Source organism: Taudactylus pleione, unplaced genomic scaffold (genome assembly GCF_031769625.1).
Source record: "Taudactylus pleione unplaced genomic scaffold, aTauple2 ptg000009l, whole genome shotgun sequence".
Classification (NCBI taxonomy): Eukaryota; Metazoa; Chordata; class Amphibia; order Anura; family Myobatrachidae; genus Taudactylus; species Taudactylus pleione.
In genome coordinates, this window is record NW_028284412.1 from 10,382,612 (window position 1) to 10,396,712 (window position 14,101).

Genomic DNA, 14,101 nt, shown 5'->3' on the forward strand with positions numbered 1-14,101 from the left:
GACAATAGACAAATGGAAGTGTATTATCTTGATGCTAAGGGGTAAATTTACTAAAGTGAGAGTTTTTAGAAGTGGAGATGTTGCCCATAGCAACCAATCAGATCCTAGCTATTATTTTCTAGAAGGTGCTAGTTAAATGTTAAGTAGAATCTGATTGGTTTCTATGGGCAACTTCTCCATTGATAAAAACTCTCACTTTAGTAAATATACCCCTGAGACTTCATAAATTGCCATTATTCACCATTACCAGGTACCTACAGTATATCCAGCTTCATGCCATGTCTTCTCATGAAGTTTAAAATTATATGATTATTCCTGACAAAAAAATTGACTTTTAATAGCATGTATTTATTGTAATACTGCACAAATAAAATAAACAAATCCCAACATTATATGACATATTATATTATATTACATTATATGACACAGTAAGTATACAAGAGCCTGCGAGCCATTTCTATGTTGCCACTGTTCTGGTAAATCAGAGATAAATTGAAGGCAATCTCTCTACGAAGGTCCACTTGGTCCTCATCGATTCCCTTAAAAGAAAAAATAAGTAAAGTACTATAGTAATACAGTTACGCACGTACATTTATTTAATTTTTTTTTTTAAAGCAATTTGCCTTCCTTTTACTTTACATCTCCTTTTTTGCGTTGCCATAGGACTCATAGGAAGAGGTTGTAGAGACCAGCATGTTTTTTTTATGTATAAATATACTTCTGTGCGACATGGGCTACATAAGATGGGAGTTACAAGTGAAAGATATGAGATTTAACACATAAAAGGTGATACTGATAACTAATAGAAATGGTTTGTTTATGGACACCAGTTGTATGTATGTATGTATGTATGTATGTATGTATGTACAGATGTGTCCTTGCTCATCTAGCCTCAATACTCCATACAGTGCGATATGCCTTGCTTGCGTGAGCTGCCAGGTCCCATGCATCGCTGCTAGCATCGTGCCAAAAAAATTAGCCTAAAGCTGGGCATCCACTATACAATTATCTGTCAGATATCTGTCCAATCTGGCTGGTTGGAATGAAAACCTGGTAATGTATGGAAGCAAATGACAATCGTCTATTTGCTCACAAACACTGGAAAATAGCCAAAAATGGTTGTTCAGTCAAATTGGTTAAAACACACAAATGTAACCATTTTTTTTTTCAGTGTTTTAAACCATATGATCGACTGTCATTTGCTCCCATACAGTACCAGGTTTTCATTCTAACCAGCCAGATTGGCCAGATATCTGACAGATAATTGTATAGTGGATGCCCAGCTTAAGTCGCATTGCGATGTAACTAGGAAGCACCAGGAAACTAGAGAGAGATCGGCACTCACATTTACATTCAATCCAACGCCTGGGGTGCAAACTCAGTCGCCCTGCCCTATGTTCAGCAATAAAAATTTATTACCAGATGTACCATCAAGGAAGAGTGTTACAATAGGTTAGTAGTATCAATAAATTCCAGTTTGCAATAATATTTCTGCTGCGAACCATCAACATTCACATTCCGGGAATTAAGTAAATGTACTGTACATTTTATTAATAATATAATGAATAGGTGTCAAGATGGAGAGCTATGGGTTTCAAAAGGAAAGAAAATTGTGTTTGCAATAGATTTGAATATTAAGCTGGGTACACACTACGCGAGCCATTGTACGATATATCATACGGATGAGGATGAATATCATACGGATCGCATAGTGTGCATGTCCGATCACGCGTGCCCGTGGGCCATTTATCGCATCATACCGTCTGCTGAGCAACACAACAGATGGGATGATGATATGAACGATGCCATGCTGCTTAATGCAACATGGAACTACACATTGCGCCATCATCCACTGCATCGTACAGGGTGCACAGACAGCGCGGTGTCGTGCAGTCGCTGGGTACACGCATTGTGTAGTGTGTACCCAGCATACGTTGTGCAAAAGTGTATTGCGGAGGCCCAACATACAATGCATCAACCCTTCCTAATGATCTGCTGCAAAACCCCTATTTATTCTTTCAGAAATAGCAATAAGAGTCAACGTTTACATTATGGTGATATACATTACATTTAGTACCTCTAACTGAAGTGGTGGAAGCTCCAATGCTTGCCGATAATACTGTATGGTAAGGTTTGTTAGACCCATTTGGTGCAATGCGCGTCCAAGGTTGTAGTAGGTCTCCTGGCAAGGGCCTCGTAAGTCAAGGTATCGATTCAAGAATGAAAACCCCTAAAACACAAATAATGTCATGTATATGTTAACATTAAAACAACAAAAGTTTTAATAGAAAACGTACTGCCTTTGGCATTGATCTCAGTATAGTAAATTGGCAAATTATAATGATATTAAAAGTCAGCAAGGAGCTTGATTATGTAGATCAGTGGTGTCAAAGTCCGGCCATCCAGCTGCATGAAACTACGCATCCCAGCATGCACTGCGACAGTTTTGCTCTTAGGGCATGCTGAAACTGTGGCAGGGCATGCTGGGATATGTATTCCCACAGCTGGATGGCCACGATTATGACACCCCTGATGTAGATCATACAGCCCATCTGTGGTTTCTAATGTCCTTGTAAGAAGTAGGTGAGGCATTATTCCTTATAGCACACTACTTTTTATTTGTTGTAGAACGAAACAAGCTTAAAACAAGCCCAAACACACACAAGTGATATAACTACAAAAAAAAATGTAGAAGTCTGCATCATTCAGGTAGCTCTGCCACTGTGTAATAACTTTAGACTGTTCATAAGTAAAGAGTGCAATAATTGAATAATAAAATAGACAAATATAATTATAAGATAACTGCCTTCCTAATCTACTGACACAAACAAACCATTCGCTGTTGAAGCTATTTTGTCAGTTTTTGGGCTGGTCACATTCCAACATCAATATCAGCAGATATTTATGCAGTACCAACATAAATTAGGTCTCATTTTATTCTGAAGACTTATGCTGCGTATCCACTACACAATTAAACAGAGCGATTGAACCATAACGACAGTTATCTTTCAATCGCTTTTCAACCGTCCGCAAATCGGGCAGTTTAATGTAAAAAAACGACCAGTGATGCGCACATCCACTAGTCGTTTTTGACATCTATCATCGCCCGAACATGCTGGTCAACCGGACGACGTTGTCAGGTTGACCATGTTCAGGGATGATTGCTGTGCCTACACTGAACATTCAGTGTAGGCACATCACAGACTGTGAAATGACTGCACGATTACAATGTCGTAATCGTGTTCTCGTTTCACAGTCGCCTAGTGGATGTGTGGCATTAGAAGTTACAGAAACTATCATCAGTGTGCATAATTCTGCTCATATAGTAATATGGTAATCAGCAGCGGCTCCTACCCTCTTACCTGAGGGGGGTTGCCGCTGCTGCTGGCCTGGGTCCCGGCGCCTGCTCAATTAATCGGGCAGGCGCCGGGACCTGCGCATATGCATGAGCGGTGGTGGCGCTGCGCACACCTAACACCAGCTTCTCGGGGCTGCATTGTTTGCAGCCCCGAGAAGTACTGTAGGGCTGCCCGAAAGGCAGAGCAGCGGCTTCCACTGGAAGAAGCTCTCTACTAATCACAGCCCGGACTGGCAGTCCCAGGAGGAGGAGACACCTCCCCCTGGCTGCCTGTCTTCAGTGTGACTGGCAGGTGACGCTTCCAATAGGAAGCCACCTCCCGTCACAGTGAAGTCGCTGAACAGCGGAGGACTTTACTAGGGGGGACTGCAGCCTCGCAGCCCCTAGGTAAGATCCGCCACTTATGGTAATCATATGCAAATCTACCGAAAAAAGTGATTTTTTTTTTTTTTTTATTGTAAGTGCAAGGAAGTGAACTAAATGCAAATGTGTGTGTTCTTTCCATTCATTCTAACCGCCGCCAAGATATACTTGCGGTTCTTGCTTCAGCAATAATCCACTTCTCCATAACAGCAAAGTCACACTCTACGAGGGGTATTCAATATGGGAGCGAAAAGTCTGTGCTGGACTTTTCGCTCCACATCGGAGATTTTCCTGGGATAAATTATCGGGCGCGCACCCGCTTTATCCCCGTATTCAATATAAAACCTACGAAAACGGGAACCTGCGAAGTGGGATCTGCGAAAAAAAACGGAATTTATCTGGAATAAATTGTAGGACCCCCCTAAAACTGTAAAAACATGGGGGATCACTATGGGTACCCCCGTTTTAGCCTGCAAATGAAAGTTGGGGATTTAAATAGCCGCAGCAGGTGTTTTTTTCCCGACATTGAAGTAGTGATGCAGAAGAGCACTTAGGTTATTTTTTTCGTTTTTTTAAGTGGTCCCATCAAATTTGGGGTACATGAAAATGGGTACTAGCATATTTTTATGTCCCTAAAGTAAGTTTTAAAAAATTCTGCAACTATGCACCTGCCGCTAATAATCTATTCTACAAAACTCCTGCCACATACTTACAGAATAGCCCTGAACCTATTTCCCTATTGTTAAACACTTTTTTCCTGTTTTTTTTTCACCCCAATTTTTTTATTAATTTTTTGGGGTGTCCCTATTTTTTTTTTTAAACTTTTTTTGACAGTTATTTTTAAACTGTCATTCCCAGGCAGGGGCGCCATCAGGGGGGGACTGCCGGGACTGGAGTCCCGGGCCCGGACTAGATGGGAGCCCGACCTTGCTGCCAGGATGCCAGACCTGAAGGAGGCACCTATCTTCCATTGTTTCTGCTATGATCGCCCCCCGGCCCGTCCACCAGGCTGCCGTATTGACACTCATGAAGAAGGATAGCTGGGGGCCGGCTTCGGGTGCAGAGGAGTCCTATGCACCCAAAGCCAGCCCCCAGCTATCCTTCTTCATGAGCGTCCATAGGGCAGCCTGGTGGGCGGGCCGGGGGGCAATAATAGCAGTGGGCGGAGATGTGGTGCAGTATCTGCATGTGGGGACGTGCTATGGGAGGAGCGGGAGCCGCGCGTGAGTGCACTACTGTAGACTGGGAGTGGAGGCAGGCGCGGCAGTGATGGATTGCTCTGCCCGCCTCTCCTTCTCCCCAACCAAACATTGCTGACTATCAGGGAGGCAGGACAGCTCAGAACTGACGTGGAGCGCCAATGGAGGTGTCCCCATTCAGAACTCACAAACAGCAGCATCTTGCAGGCAGAGGACCCTGGTCTCAGCTTTCATAGGGAGCGCAGCTCATCCTGTGCACATGCTGCACCCCCTGTGCTGATCTCCTCTGCCATCTGCTCTGCCCTGTTATCTCCAATGTGTTTGTCTGTGCCCCCTCCCAGGTCCCAGTTTTTGTTTCACTATGTCCCCCAACCCAGGTCCCTGTATATGTGTCATCAAATCAACCCCCCCCCCCCCCGAAACTCCAATGTGTATCACAATGTCATACCCCCAGGCCACAGTGTGTCTCTCTCTGACCCCCAAGGCTACAGTGAATATCTCCATGTCCCCCCAGGTGTGCCTCGTCATGGCCCCCCAGGTGTGCCTCACCATGTCCCCCCAGGTGTGCCTCACCATGTCCCCCCAGGTGTGCCTCACCATGTCCCCCCAGGTGTGCCTCACCATGTCCCCCCAGGTGTGCCTCACCATGTCCTTCCAGGCCCCAGTTTGTCTCCCTGACCCCCTAGGCTTCAGTGTATATTTCCATGTGTATATCTCCATGTCCCCCCAGTCCCTAGTGTGTGCATCATCATGTTGTCCCCCCAGGCCCCAGTGTGTCTCTCTGACCCCCCCCCAGTGTATATCTCCATATCCCCCCAGGCCCTAGTGTGTCTCTTTGACCCCCCAGGCTTCAATGTGTGTCTCCATGTCCCACAGGCCCCAGTATGAATGTCACCTCCCAGGCCCCAATGTGTGTCACTATGTCATCCCCCAGGCCTCAGTGTGTATGTCTCATGCAGTCACCAATATAATATATATGCCCCCCCAGGCCCCGTGTCACCATGTCATCCCCCCAGGCCCCAGTGTGTATGTCTCCATGTCCAGGCCCCAATGTGTCTCTTATCATCCTTATGTATGTCTGCCCTTTCCTTTTCCTCTTTTCCCCTGTGTCATCCATTACTACTCCTAATATCTCTCCCCCTCACACACACTTCTACCTTTTACCCACAACCACCCACCGTGTCTTCACAAACTGCTGTTCCTCTTGTCCTGCACCTTGTCTCTCCTCCCTCTTCCTTCATCCACTTTTGCCCACTTTACCCCTTACCTTCCTCCTCTGCCGCTGAAGGTGACAGAGATGGCGTTCTGCTGGCATGCGGTAAGCAGCGACGTGGAGACACCTGAGAATGGAAGGTACCACAACCTTCCCGCAGTGATTCTCAACTATTGTTAAAAACTGTGAACAGTTAAAATTCAATCCTGTCGTGGGGTTTTTTTTTTTGGGGGGGGGGGGCACCAATATCTTTCTTGTCTCCAGTTGATTGGGACGAAGTTATGCAACTGGGGAGGACACTGGCCACTGGGAGAAAACAAGCCTTCCCTGTGCATTGGCCCTCTGGGAATCATCCTGCAGGTCCGCTGCGCTTCACCTATATGTGATGTCACTTGTGAAGTGGTGCAGCGCAATACCACTCCAAGTGAGCGAATATTACATTGCAGAGAAGAGGACAGAAAGACCAGCCAAAGAAGGTAAGTAATAAAAAAGCAGATCACAATCATAAAGAGAAATAGGTTGTTGTAGGGATAAGGTAGCGGCGTGGGAGGGGGGGGGGGGGGCCCTACCTATTTTGTCAGTCCAGGGCCCCACAATTTCTGATGGCAGCCCTGTTCCCAGGGGTGCAGGCTATTTTTTTTTTAAGCCTGCACCCCTAAACCCCAATTCTGCACTTTTTTTCACCACCTACTCAGTGGTGAAAAGTTAACCCCGTTTTTTTTTCAAAAACTTTTCGAACTTGTGAAAAGTCTTTGAAATTGAATACGGTGTAAAACCAAAACCTGCGAAAATGACGTCATCGGTGCGAAAACATCGCAAAAACTGAGTTTTCGCTCCATATTGAATACCCCTATACATGTAGGTTTTCATAATAAATTCTGCAGGTACAATTACACTGTATGTGTTTATTGATGCTAGGTCCGGGGAGATCTGGGAACCCCTCTGTCTCTGTATTTCATAACCCTATCTATTGTATAAAGGTATTCTTGTCTGGTAATCACAAGACAATAACAACTGTATGATTCCCTCAATCCATGATCTGGTAATGACAAAACCGTAAAGTGCCCGCCTCATCTGCTGACTGTACTAGTATTTTGGAAGTGCAGATTGATATCGTCTGATGATAACCTATGATCAGTAATCACTAAGGGTGCCAGAATAATACTCTCCCAAAAATTCTTGAATAGTTATGGTTGAAGGTGCAAGGAATAAAAGACTTCATCTCAACCCCTAACATGGTGACATTATCAAGCCCCCCCTCCCCCATTAGGTTCTGAATGACAGCAACTATTAGGGGAGGGGACACTTAGGTAATTCCGCCTCCACATTTGAACCCCTGCAGATCTTAGGACGAGTCAAACTTGTCCTTAGTAGTGAAAGGTTTGAACTATGTATAGTTTGCCCCCAATTTATACTTTGTCCCAAAAACAAAAGGCTACTCTAGTTTAAAAAGTCCAAATATATGTTCAGTACCTGTACTAGCAGAGCATGTCTTTTTATCACAAACTTCTGTGACGCCATATGAACAAATGTTAATCCAATACAAAGACAGTGCATGGGATCATCAGGTTTAATTCGAAAGGCTTGGACATACTGAGCTACAATGTCAGAAAAAAAGGAATTCAATATAATTAGACACAGTAAGGAAAATTAAAAAACATAATTATGTTCATTTATAGCAAGGCTGCCTCACAGTTCTAATACCATCCCAAAATACTAAGGGGGGGAATTAAATTCAATGCGATAATGAACAGCCGCGGGGAGGGAGCTCCCGCAGCTATTCAATACACTGCGCTGTTTGCCTGGTCGGGAATTGGTTAAGTCAGAGAATGCCGGTTATCGTGACTTAACCTGGGTGTTTAGTCGCAAGAACCGGCATTCTCCAACTGAAGTGCCGTCTGCTAGCGTCGCACTAAGCCGGCAAACAACTGCGCGTCTGGCACTTTTGTCTGAATTCTCCTCCCATCGCCAGGGGGGTGCGAGAAGAAATTCTTTAGCCCACCTAAACAGCGCAGTGAATTGAATAGCTTCGGGAGCTCCCTCCTGCGGCTATTTATCATCGCGTTGAATTGAATTCCCCCCAAAGAATGCCCCAAAATGGGTCAGTTTGGAAAACAGTATGATATTTATCTATGTAAGTAGATGTCTTCTACAAAGAGGCTACAACATAGCTGTAATTGTGGTCAACTTAAAGTTTTTTTCCTTACCGGTTTCCTAGAGAGCAGAAAACCATGTTTTATTATTACCAGCAGGGCCGGCCCGAGGTAAATATTTTTTAGATAAGCAAATTTTTTGGGGGCGCCCCCAGTGTTAACATGGCGGGCGCCGAAAGCACTTGACCGAACTAGATAAGGGGGCGTGGTCTCGTGGGAAAAGCCATACACATACCTAAAAGCATGTTCATATACGTACATATGCAACTAGCTACACAAATGCCTTGTATTGTTCTCCCTCCACTCTTATATTGTCTTCTCACCCTCCATGCATTGTATTGTTCACCTCCCCTCCATTTCTTATATTGTCCTCCCCCGTGTCTCAAATGGTCTTCTCCCCCATCAAACCTTGTATTGTACCTCCCATGCATTTTATTGTTCTCTCCCCGTTTTATATTGTCTTTTACCCCCCACCATGCCTTGTATTGTGTCCCCCGTACCATGTATTGTTCTTCCCCCTCCCTCTGTTTTATATTGTCCTTCCCCATTTCTCATATTGCCCTCTGTCCCCTTCATACCTTGTATTGCCCTTCCCTCCTAATGTCTTTCCCTCCCTCCATATAATTTACCACTGCCTCCAGTCCTCTTGTGCCACTGCTGCTCTGTCTCAATCGGTGCTCTTCAAAGTACTGGCACAGACTGCAGAGCCGCGGCAGCATCATGTCATCACTTGACAGTGCTGCTGCCTGGGTAGTGTCCGACGGGCGCAGCAAATCTGCGCACTGTGGGAGGTCCTGGAGAAGTAGGGGTCAGTCCCAGCCACGGCCTGCCGCCTAGCGCTTTCACTCGCTAGACAGCTCAGCTCAATGCGGCGCATGCTTGCCCTCGGGACGTCCATCGGGACTAGCGAATAACTCACTGTCCGTGACTGCTCCCGCACCCTCCTCAGTCTGGCACTCTACGCGGCCGCGTACAGGTCGGGCCGGCCCTGATTACCAGTCATTTGTACAGCATACACACGTTCCGCAGCACTTTAGAGGATATTTAGTCATTCACATCAGTCCCTATCCCAGTAGAGCTTATAATCTATATTCCCTAGCATATGGACACACACACATACATTAGGGTTCATTTTCATCAGACGCCAATCAAGGAAACAGGAGTACACGAGGGAAACTCGCGTAAACACTGTAAGAACATACAAACTCCAAACAGATGTAACCATAGTGGGAATCAAACCCAAGACTTAAATGCTGTGAGGCAGAAAGCCAACCATTTGCCACCAAACTGCATTATAGCTACATTATTATTAATAATAACAAAGATAAGAGGCACCAGCGACCCCTTATAATGGAGTGAGTGCACATGAGTATAAGCCAGAGTGGTCACAATTGCAGAATAAGAAATCAGAGCAGTTTTAAACAGTGATTTAATGGAAACAGTAATTCTTTAGCTCACATCTACCAATATTGCCTCAAATGCCTTTATTGTACTCCACTTGTGACCGTTATGTACAATATATCTATATTTTGATGACAATTTTGTCTTTAATATACTTTATATTATAGTATAATGTACTTTTGCTCTGATTAATAAAAAAAAAAAAAAAAAAAAAAAAAATTAAAGAGAATGTATGACACAAAATAAAGAAACTCTCTCATAGTAATGTACAATTGAAGGCAATTTTTCAGCGTTTCCTTGGAGTATAAGAAATTATTTTTTGGACATTAAATTCTGTGATTTGATGAACAAATAAAAATATATATATTTACCAAGAGCATGTTTAAAGCTTCCAGATACAAATGCATTGTGACCACTAAGGACGCACAGGGCCAAGTTATCAGGATTTTTGAGCATCAGTCTCAGGCAGAAGCGATGGTGCCTCACATCCTGGGAATGCATTGTGACTTGATTGAAGATATTCCAGAGTTGAGGTTTGTTCACATTTTCCATCAACATTATTCTGGGAAAGGAAACAGACATAATGATTAGTAACACCTACGATTAAAGTAAACTTAAACCAGCCAACAAACTACAGATGTGTCCTCATACACTATGGCTTCAGTTGCGCTAAACTACCCAGATCCCGGGTGACTCGGCCACGCTTATTTTTCGCTGAAAATGTGCGTCTTATACACATAAGCCAAACTGGAAGCGACAAAATTATACTTTTCTATATTGCACTGATTCATCCGATGTGCAACATTTGTACGTGTGAGAAGGAGTCTGAATCTGTGTGAAAAAGGCTCTGATGCAACGGCCACGGCTGTTTCACACACCAAGTTCCTCTGTGCTTCATCTGTGAATTACATGTTTAAATCAAATTCCTATGCCTTTAAAGTTTCAGCCCAGCATCTCAAGCACACGTACACAAATACAGTACGGCACACCTGTCAGAGCAGCTCAGTCACGCCATAGGACCATTCTTGCCGACAATCAGCTCCAGCCTTCCAGGAGGGAGCTGATTGTCGGCTAATAGCGGGGGCGGGGCCGGCCATTGGGGGCGGGGCGGCCATTTTGTGTCACACTGGGGGCGGGGCCGGGGCCGCACGATCGCGTCATCGTGACTCTGCCCCCTCTTCACAATGCCGTGATTTTCGGCATTGTGAAGCAGAGATTGTCCTTCCACAAATTTAAGAACCAGTTGCCTCTGTGTACTGGAAAAACTATGTGGTCACAACTTCATCTAAAACATTTTCAGTTATGGTAAAGATGCCGGAACTTGAATGTATCCAGGAAAGTTATATATAGTTATACACTTATATACGAGTGACCTGTATTTATGGTTTTGGGGTTTTTAAAAAGTAATGTTTACATTCAAAGATGACCCTTCTACAAAGTGTTTCTGTAGACAAACATGGACACATACACTATGTCGATGGTCATTGTATCATATAGAGCAGGGCCAGATTAAGGGCCAGGGGCTGGAAATGATCAAGGGCCTATTGTGAGAAGGGGAGGAGGAGTGACCAGTGCCATGTGGGCGTGCACACCCCGTACACTGACAGCCCCAAATGTCTCCCTAAATATGTAAATGTATAAAAAATTGCATAATTCTGTGAGGAAAATAGAAATACAATTTTAATACTCATGATTTATGACCGACCGTGTGGCCAGTTGCTGGATAGTAATCATCATGCTGCAATGATGATGGGCCTATTTTTATGTGGAGGTCTGGAGCTGGGGCTCCATCTGCCCCATTGTTATTCTGGCCCTGACATAGAGGGGAGATTGCCGACAGTGTTATGTTATTTAAACGTTGTAATGATGTAAGCATTGTAACTTTAAACATGATCATAAAGCATTGTGGATAGAAGCTATAATGCTGTGACCGTTACAATGCTTTACAACACTTTTGTCAGTCTTCCGTCGACACATTGATTGTCAACAGCATGAACATGAACAAAGTAGCTACTTCCCGACAAACAGAAGCCTGTGATCTCGGTTTGGAAACACGGGGCCTAATTCAGACCCGCTCGCGAGCGCTGAGCGCTCACAAGCGGGTCAATGTTGGCCAAGTGCACATGCGCACGACGGAGGTGCGCATGCGCGAGACCCGAATAACGACGGCCAAGCCATCGTTATGGGTCTCGCACCCAAGGGGGCGTGCTGTCGATGGTGAGTGACAGCACGCCCCCTTTGGTGGGCTTGCCGGGAGCGTGGCTGCCCAGACGGAGGCGTTCCCATGGGAACGCCTACCGTCTGGGGCCGGCCCCACTGACATCACTGAGAGAGCCAAAAGCACTCCAGGGCTTGCGGCAATGAGACCATACCGCAAGGGTCTCGTCGCAAGCCCGATGGTCGCGATGGTCTTGACCATCGCGACCATCATTTTGGCCGCTCGCTATAGCTGTGGGTGGTTACCCACAGCTATGCGAGTGGCCAGGAGGCCGCTCTTAAATTCAGAAGGATGACCCTGATTCAGAGCGAGCGCTCTGACAGAGCGTCCGGCTCTGAATCAGGGCCACTGTTCTGTGCAACAGTCAAACAAGGAAAATATGATGAAATACTAGAATCTAAATGACTTATTTTTCAATATAATAATGTACCTTATATAATTATATGCTTTTCTAAAGTTCTTGTCAAGAATAGCTGTGGAAAGTCCAACATACTCCAACTCTTTCCTTTTTTGGCGGTCATCATAAAATGAATAATATTCCAGTGAAGAATCCACAAGCAGCTCTCCCTCTTTATACCGGGCTAGATCACATAAGGTGTAAATTGCCTTTAAAAGGAGATTCCACCAGTCATCCTTTGGCAGAACACTAGTAAGAATAGCAAAAATGGCTGTGGAGTAAGACACATGTATAACATGTAAGTACAAGAAATGCTAAATGTATACGTGCAGTTGAAGAACACAAAAATAAAATAGATATATAAAGCACACAAGTTCTCAGAACACTGCACAAGAACATGCAATTGCATCAAAATAGCCACGTCACTTTCGGTTGATGCTAGATTAGAGTGGGTAGAAGGTCTGTGACGTCAGGGGGAGGGACAAGTCCAGTGAGCTTGCAGTTTTACTATCCACATGGACACATGTCCTAAGACTTTAGCCTTTATCCTAAGACATTTCATGAAGCCATTCAAGTCACATAAAAAATTGGCAATCACTATAATAGAGTATAAAACAGTTTAATGCTCCATTTGTATGAACACAGTTTGCATCTTTGTGGGAGAACATTAGCAGCAAGTGCTTCTTCTGCCTTGTAATGGACTTCTTGGTCTCTGGTGGCTAGCGTACACAGCACACATGCAATCTGAAAATTACTGTTTAAAACAGACCTCCAATATAGTGGCTAATGTAGTGATTCCCAAACTGTGCGCCGTGGCACCCTGGGGTACCTCAGGTTGGTGGTTCAGCACCAAATCAAATTATTTATGGTCAATGTAATGTAAATATGTGGACAAACTGAACCCAAGGATGACAGGTAACCAAAACTTACTTTTTTTTCTCAACAACTACTTTTGGCTTAGGGGTGCCGTGAAAACAATGCTGATACTCTAGGACACCGCAATTCAAAAAAGGTTGGGAACCACTTGGCTAATGTATAAAATAGACCACCAATATTATGACTAATGAATGAATGAGGTGGCTGGTACAAAACAGACTACCAATCTGGTGGCTAATGTATAAAGCAGACTTCCATTCTAGTGGCTAGTGTAAGGCTAGAACGATATTGGGACAATTTGCCGTATTGGCACAGCAAATCATCTACATCGTGTAGTGTGTACGCTCAATTGCGTGCTCCCGCGGACGATATACGACGTACTGCATGGTCAATCAAATGATAGTGTGTGTGTGGCAGTGCATTTTAATGAAGGACGGAACAAGGTATCGTTCATTAAATTGTGTAGTTTGTACCAGCAATCTGTGATGCTCCGGGGCGAAGGGAAATCGCCCCAACTATCTGCATGATTGTCGGCCTTCCTAATGTGCACCCACCTTAAAACACAGACCTTCAACAGAGTTAATAGTATGCAAAGCAAAACATCAACTTTCAACCCTACCTTTGATCACTTCATCTAGTTACTACCAACTACGGGCCATCCTCTGTTGCCTTTTGTTTCTAGATTATTTATGAGGCTCAAAATGGCCCTGGCACAGGGGACAGTTTTAGTCTCCCTGTGCACACTGATTTGCACTCTTTGTGTGCTCAGATTTCTGCAAAGTGTGTAGGTTTACAGAGAAAGAAGGCAGCATTTACGGTGGAGCAAGCCTTTGCCCAGGTTGGGGGTGGAGTTTGGCTGTGCAAGAGCACTGTTTTAGGCATGTTTATTTGTAGGGGTGTACTACCATTACCATCATTTCTCA

The 14,101-nt window shown here is 44.6% G+C and overlaps 1 protein-coding gene across 2 annotated transcripts in view; it reads right to left on the reverse strand.

Moving 5' to 3' along the window:
* Positions 1–327: 327 nt before the first annotated feature.
* The window catches only part of GTF3C3 (general transcription factor IIIC subunit 3), an 89,283-nt gene continuing 75,509 nt past the window's right edge, over positions 328–14,101 (reverse strand). For both annotated transcript variants that reach the window (XM_088467157.1, XM_088467167.1), the window contains exons 15-19: positions 12,336–12,573; positions 10,059–10,249; positions 7,607–7,731; positions 2,078–2,230; positions 328–539 (exon numbers count right to left, since the gene is read on the reverse strand). In XM_088467157.1, the coding sequence (XP_088323283.1) occupies positions 417–539; positions 2,078–2,230; positions 7,607–7,731; positions 10,059–10,249; positions 12,336–12,573 (830 nt within the window). In that variant the 3' untranslated portion in view covers positions 328–416. The remainder of the gene's footprint in view (positions 540–2,077; positions 2,231–7,606; positions 7,732–10,058; positions 10,250–12,335; positions 12,574–14,101) is intronic.